The 7500-nt window shown below is 35.4% G+C and overlaps 1 protein-coding gene across 1 annotated transcript in view; it reads right to left on the bottom strand.

Moving 5' to 3' along the window:
- Positions 1-2625: 2625 nt before the first annotated feature.
- Positions 2626-7500, bottom strand: part of LOC122247077 (mitochondrial nicotinamide adenine dinucleotide transporter SLC25A51) — a 14138-nt gene continuing 9263 nt past the window's right edge. The window contains 5 exon segments of the mRNA XM_086550525.1: positions 2626-3541; positions 4774-5045; positions 6274-6382; positions 6539-6730; positions 6888-7187. Coding sequence (XP_086406651.1) covers positions 3368-3541; positions 4774-5045; positions 6274-6382; positions 6539-6730; positions 6888-7187 — 1047 coding nt within the window. The 3' untranslated portion in view covers positions 2626-3367.

The following is a 7500-nucleotide window of genomic DNA, read 5'->3' as shown; positions in this document are numbered from 1 at the left end:
TATATATAACTATATATATATATATATATGATATATCAAAATTTAATATTGATTATATTACATATATATATTTTTTATTATTCTTATATTATTCATGTTATGTGTATCAATGTATATATAATAACATGTCTTATCAATACTCCATTTATCATTTCCTGTACTATAAAAGTTTGATATTACTTCATTTATCTTTTCTTATTTTTATAAAATTTACCTTTGTGAAGACTGATAAGTATAACTGTTTGTAGGTACAAGTGCATATATTTTCCAACAAGAATACTAAAAGACATCACAATCTCAATCAACATACTATACTTTCTCCTACTTGTTGGTTCAAGTGCCATATTAATTATCTTGATTGAAAATTTCCAAGTTTCTCGAATCACATATTCCTATTTAAAGAGCAAGACTATTCATGGCAACAGACTTGTGCAGACAGTCCCTGCCATTTATTTTGATCAATTTGATGAATAATCTGCATTCAATCAAGCAGTCAGAAGTGGTGAAACATTTCAAGATTATGAGGGAGTGAATGTAGAATGAAAAAAGAAAAGAAAAAATCTATAAAAAAATACAGCTGTACTTTGACCACTTTACATTTCAACAAAGACACACATTAGAAGCATTATGCGTGTGAAATGAAAACCACATACCATTCTCTTTATTATAATCAACATACCTATTTCAGTAAAAGAAATATTTGCATCTCAGTCTGTTCTCAAATTTTGGGTCAAGTTTTAAGCAAATCTAGTTTTTGTGCAAAAGAGTTCATCATTCCTCTCTGTGATTGACTTACATGAGGTCTGTCTATCTTAGCCTGGGATCCAACATCTATACAAACACATCATCTTACATTATCAAGACTTTCAGTTAAAATTCTATTAAAAAAAAAAACCCTCAATACATTCTAAACTACTACACATTTATGATTTGCTCAGCCTTGTTAGATAACTAATTTCCACTATTCTATATTTCTCATACAAATCTATGAAGAGTGAACGCTCAGTGGTCATTACACAGTATTTTTGTATGCATAAAATAGCAGCTTTTAAATAATCTTTTAAAGTTGCATTAACCTTATTGCCACCTGTACAAAACAATGCTCTTCTAGGCCCGAGTTTGTTCCACTCTGGCAAGTGATATTTTTTGCCTGGCAAAGTTCTCTCATTCTCTGCATATAAAAATATCAAATCAGTTTTTAAATGTTTCAAACCTCTCAAAACTTCATAGAATCAGTCTGAAATTATGTGCTACCATGATGTAGTATTAACCCATTGCGGATGGGGCGCCTAATGACCTAACTGGTCGTTAGGGCGGGCAGTCTACGACACACGGGTAGTGCAAATATACAATAACAACAATACTTTTTCCAATATATCATCTATATGTGTGTTTAGGCTACTTTGACTCCTCGTAGCTATACCCCGTACAAACCTTTAATACTCATGCTTGTCTGTGCTTCAACTAGTGAGCAATCACCGATGCTTGCGTCATTACCATTGACGCCTCGTCTTTCGAGCCTTAGTGTTCAACATTAGTCTGACACCCTCTTACCTATGGGTGAACCTTTTAACCGCAGACAAGTATCACGTATCGGTGGCAGGACCACTTCTCACGGGACGAGACATTTGTCGATGGCATAATCTTCTCCTGAAGCCATTTGCAGCCAAACACACCTGGTGCAACTGGTACTCTTACGCTTCATAAATAGATTTTATATATCACACTATAAATAATCATATTTATGTATAAGTTTAAAGATGCGTTACTAAACATCAATACCAGTATAAGACTCAATTCATGTAATGTGGCAGTCATGTGTTTTTATCTTCCTTACTATAAATAAAAGGATTTCGTCACTCCTCAGGCATCTAATGGATACTAATTTCAACTGCAAATCTCCTTGGAGATAGCTAGATAAATTTGTATTAAAAAAATTCTTATCTCGCTTGTCTAATAACTTATATAAAAAGACACATCGGCGTATCAATCTGGGGGAAGTCTGTGTCTATTAAACCATGTTTCGTCCGGCTGATGACCTCTAAAATCCTGTCGTCGTTTTTTTGACGCAGATTGCACGTGACCGAATTACTCTGACAAGATTCGTCTGCCTCGTGACACTGGTGGCAGGAACCACAGACTCTGCGTATTTCTGTTGTGCGCCTGAGAATCTTGAGGTGTTAGGCTTATGTGTTCGAAAACCCTGGCATTACGACCATTCAAACCCGGAATCGCCCCGGCGTGAAAGGATCAACTGTGCCATTTACTGTCTGGGTTAGATTTCATTTCAAATTATGTCATCTCTCTGAGTTTTCTATGTGCTAGAATTTCAGTTATGATGCCAATAACCTTTTAATAGTATGATTGAATATATATAAAAATGTTGTCTGTAACATATATAAACGCAAATTTATCAGTCAGTTGCTAAAGACAGGAAATGAATGAATAACAGACAACAGAGAAACTTTGCCAGACAGAAAAAGTAGGAAAATGCACCAACTAACCTGAGTGAGAGGAAAAGAGAAAGAGAGGAGATTGTAGTGGGAATAGGGAAATGGGCAGTTTATAAATATTCTGTAAAATCAACCTTTTTCCTATGACCCGAGCTGAGAAGGAAATGCAACATTCAATAACCATTAACATGTATTTACATTTCTTTTTACACAACTTCACATCTATCATGTAAGTCTCTCTAATTTCACATTTACAAAGTACATATTATCTTTATATCATAATATCAATTTACATAGCATATAAAATTTAACCATACATCTCACATTCAAGAACAGCATCTCATTAGCGATTGTTTTTATTGCTACCTAAATGCTCAAGACAGAAATAAATACAGATTTATGTTACTCTCACATTTGACTCTACAATATTCCATTCCATATCTTTTAACTTGTCAACTACAATTTCTGTAATTAACAAACCAGCCCGACAATTGCTAAAGGTTCATGAACAGTTGTGTGTGTGTGTGTGTTTGTGTGCATAGTGTGTGTGTGATGAGGTGTGTGGTCGTGTGTTAGTAGTGTGTGCACTGTGTGTGTGTGTGTGTGTGTGTGTGTGTGTGTGTGTGTGTGTGTGCAGGTGTGTGGTGCACACGTGTTCATAGGAGTGTATATATGTACATGTTCATGTCTGTTGAATGATTTGGGGGTGGGGGTAGAAAATTTAAGATATGAACATAGCCTATGGTTAATGAAAGGGTATAATGGTGAATAACAAAATTCATAACATACAACAACCTGCTCCCCTAAATAAAGTCATTTTGTAAATGTCTTCATCATCATTCAGAACACAATTAACACTTGAATGAAAAAAGGAGATAAGGAATCTACAAATCTGCTATATACAATTCCTGATGTTAACTATACAGTAGCTTGTGAAGCATTTCATATGATGCATTTATGATTCCCCAAGAAACTAGTGCACGAGTGTAATTAACATGAGCACCATTGAAGAGACCCCTGAGACGACTGCCTCTAGCATGGTACACATGCCAGAAAGTGGTCCGCATGGACAGGAATGGCCCGCCCACCTGCAAGAGCAAAAGTAGGAATATGAACAGTACATGGACACCATATACCCCATTGATAATGTGCATAAAATCAGTACTTATTTTGTGGAGCAAAAAACTGACTCTTCATTTTTTCATATTAACACATTGGATATGGCTGATGCAAACATGCTGATGGTAAAAAAATCATACTGAGAGCCTGAGTGGTGTGAATGTATCAATATGGATAAATCTCTGCTTTATAGCATATCAGACTGTTTTTATATTAATCATATTGAGAGTAATAGTTATATTCAATGACAGGTGATGGAAATAATCATTATAATCACTGTAATTAAATCATAGATACAATGGTTTAGTCAGTTAAAACATCCCTCGACATAAATATGGCAACCAAACATTCTCTCTAGCACCAGCAGGAAAAAGCGAGCTTTGAATGGCAACACCATGTAGTCCCTCTAACAAGCATATACTTCAAAGAGAGCAAGAACACATAGCAAGATGCCAACCTCTGGTTCTATAGTATTAGCTGTACATGATATGTTGGTGGAATGAAAAGAGGAAGGTGAACCAAACTATGTGCAGCAGCTGCTATGTAACCCTGTACCTGTATGGCTGGTTTGTGCATTAGCATTCGCTGTTGCAGGCACAGGTCCCCTTCCTCTTCTCTATTTTTTAATATATATTTTTTTTTGCTGAAGATGGTTATTTCTTTCGAATTTGTTTACATTAAAAAAAAGTAAAGTTGCTTCTTGTCTTCCCATTAAACTGTAAAAAAGTTTCTGTCAGACTGAGAGCAAAGAACATAAGGGGCTGATATTGATTCTCTACAAAAATGTTAGTCAATTACAATATTGAGAAAGTCTGTCTCAGTACATAATGCCTCATAATAAAGTAAAACACAAACTGACAAATACAAAGGAGACTAATATCATAACAAGTAAATGAATGAGAGCAAGAAAGCCCTAGATATGCCACATAATGCTCCCTCCCTCTGAGATGAAACCTGTCATGAGTGCCAAGCATGTGGAACAGGTGCCTATCTTGGAGTCAGAAGAGGAAAAAGGATGCCTTATATCCAATGAAATAATAATGTCACATACTTCCATGCTTGTGTGCATGATATATAGACAGAAAGAGAAGGCAGACTAGAAGGAGGGAAGGAGGGCAGGTGGAGGGAAGGAGGAAGAGGAAAAAGGTGAAACAGACATATAGGGAGAAAAAAGAAAAGGAAAGTGATATGCCTAACTTACCTGACATTGTTGATGAGCTTTGATGACATTGAAAGGATACATAACTGTGGAGATGAATGCTCCCAGGAAGGCTCCTGACGCAAAGTCCGTCAGAATATGCCCCCACCACGAACTTCCAGGATCAGGTAATCGCTCCTTTATCTCCTTCCTTAGACCAAAGAACAAGACATTGCTTGGGCCATTCCGCATTAGAATGGAAATCATTCCTCTGTAGTATTCCCCTGCGCCAAACTTTCGTAACTCTTGTGCGATGTGCAAGCTGTTCCTGTAAATTCAAGCAAATTTCAATATGCAAAAGTCACATTTATTCATTGACTACCTATTTGAAGTAACACATGGACCTTCATATATATAGATTTTCTTAATCCTTTAATTCTATATTATAATTGTCGAATTATAATGATCTAAAATATGCGATCTATATGAAGCTAAGAGGCATTTTTGGGGGGGGGGTATATATATAATATATAAAATATATAATATTATATATTAATAATCAATATATATATATGTTTAAAAGTATATATATATAAATATTAGAAGAATAATATATCAGTCAAGGGCTGACAAACCACCAGATTTCTGTGATCTGTCACCTGTTATCCACATAACTGATATAACTGCCAATGACCTTTGCGACTAACCATGTGATAGAATGTCATGATTCTCTCGCAGAAACCGCAGGTGTTTAGAACTTCGCATTGTTTTCCTTTCTTCTTTTGATTAAGACAACTATAATAGATATCTATATTATATAGTATAGATATATATAGATATATATAGATAGATATATGGAGTACTATATATATGTGTGTGTGTGTGTGGGGGTGTGTGTGTGTGTGTGTGTGTGTGTGTGTGTGTGTGTGTGTGTGTGTGTGTGTGTGTGTGTATGTACATAAATGTGAGTGTGTATATAAAAGTGAGTGAGCATAAATGTGAGTGTGCATAAATGTGAGCATCTACATGTGCAAGTGTAAGCATGTACACACGCATGCACGCACACACACACATAAAAACATGTATTACACTCATGCAGAAAATTAGTGACAGGTCAGGATTCTTTTACTCTTGACTAATACATTTTCTCAATCTATGTTTGCCTTATAAATGCATCCACATGAAGAGGCAACGCTGATATCAGAATGTTTGTATCATTCTAAGGTGTCTTGACTACTTTCAATATAACTATCACCATTTCTACGGTTTCTTCAACATTTCTGACTCAAGAAGGGAATTATAAATATTATTTCAAAGAGGGTGAATTAAACATTGTATATACACATTATTTGTAACAGCAGTAAAAAATCTTTTTCTTTCTATCTCTACTGGGCTCTGACTTTGGCAGCAGCGTGGACTGCACCTTCATGTAAAAGAAAGAGGGGAAGAAAAGAAAAATAAGCTATGGAAATGTATGGTCAATGGACAAGCATCTGTATATGTATTAGTCTATTCCACAGTTTAAGACAAAACTACATTCATTCACACTACGTTACTTCATACCTATTCTATCATGAAACTTTTTCAGTCTTATAGCAGAAACTGGTTGAATTCGACTTTCAATGGGCACAAAACTGGCTTCACACGTACAGAACCACTGAGAAGTAGCGAGCTAATAACATAAATGTTTGTTTCTGCAAATATAATCAGATGCATGAGTAGGAGGAAATAAACAGTTCAAGGAATAAAGAAAAAATATAAAAAACATAATTACAAATGACAAGCCCATAAAAAATTAGATTCCCTCTCTTGTAACATGCTAAAAAACCACATACTTACTATCTGAAAGCTGTGGAAAATAGAATTTCAATAATCTGCTATACTGGTCATACATCCCAAACATAATGGATGTGGACACTGTTTTTTGGCACAGAGGAGGTAAAATTCCTCGGTAAAGATTCTTCAGTCCCTCTCGCTTAAGCTGACTCATAGCATTGGATGTGGATATACCATGGAGCATCTGAAAAAATGAAGGGACACAACGATCATGATATCATTAATCTCAATTTTCAGCTTTAGAGAAATACGCAAGTAGCAGAACAACTGATAATAGTAAAATTACTATACTATATCTCTAACTATATCAATTGGAATTTACATCTGTTTTTACATCTCACCTGGCGAAACATCAACTTGTTCATCGGAAATGTGACCGTAATATTAATAAATGCTGCTTGCTAAAAACCCCATACCAACAAAATAAATTCATTCTCATTCCATCATCTACAACTATATTAAACCGGTACAACAGCTACTGGAACGTTGTAGTAGTGGCAATTGTTCGAGTGAAACGACAGGAGGCCTAATGCACTGACTGGCTCACTTACGCTGCTACAAGACTTCTCGCCAGTCTTGGGTAGCACTGCTCCCAGGGAAGGTGGCAGACTGCTATGGTCCTGCCCAACCACACTCATTCCCTAGAAGAAAAAAATACTTAGCCCTCTGGTTACAAAGAAAAAGAAAGACATCAAAGATGACGGATATGGAAGATGAAGATAAAGAAAAGGAGTTAGAAAACTCTTTAAGACAAGAACAACCAGAGAGAAAGAAACATTCTCATAACAAATATATAAGAATGATTAGATAATAATATATATTTTTTATTAAAAATAATTGAGCAACTAAACAAGGCTTTCTCCTACTATGAAGGTAAACTATTTTTTCCTAATAAATACACTGCCAAATAGCAGAGCAAAATTTAAAGAATACTATCCCCTCTACCTTTCCTAA

The sequence above is a fragment of the Penaeus japonicus genome, unplaced genomic scaffold, assembly GCF_977035675.1.
Source record: "Penaeus japonicus unplaced genomic scaffold, GWHDUDI00000001_assembly GWHDUDI00000023, whole genome shotgun sequence".
NCBI lineage: Eukaryota > Metazoa > Arthropoda > Malacostraca > Decapoda > Penaeidae > Penaeus > Penaeus japonicus.
Note: the sequence above shows the minus strand (reverse complement) of the source record. Positions and strands in the feature narration are given on the sequence as shown.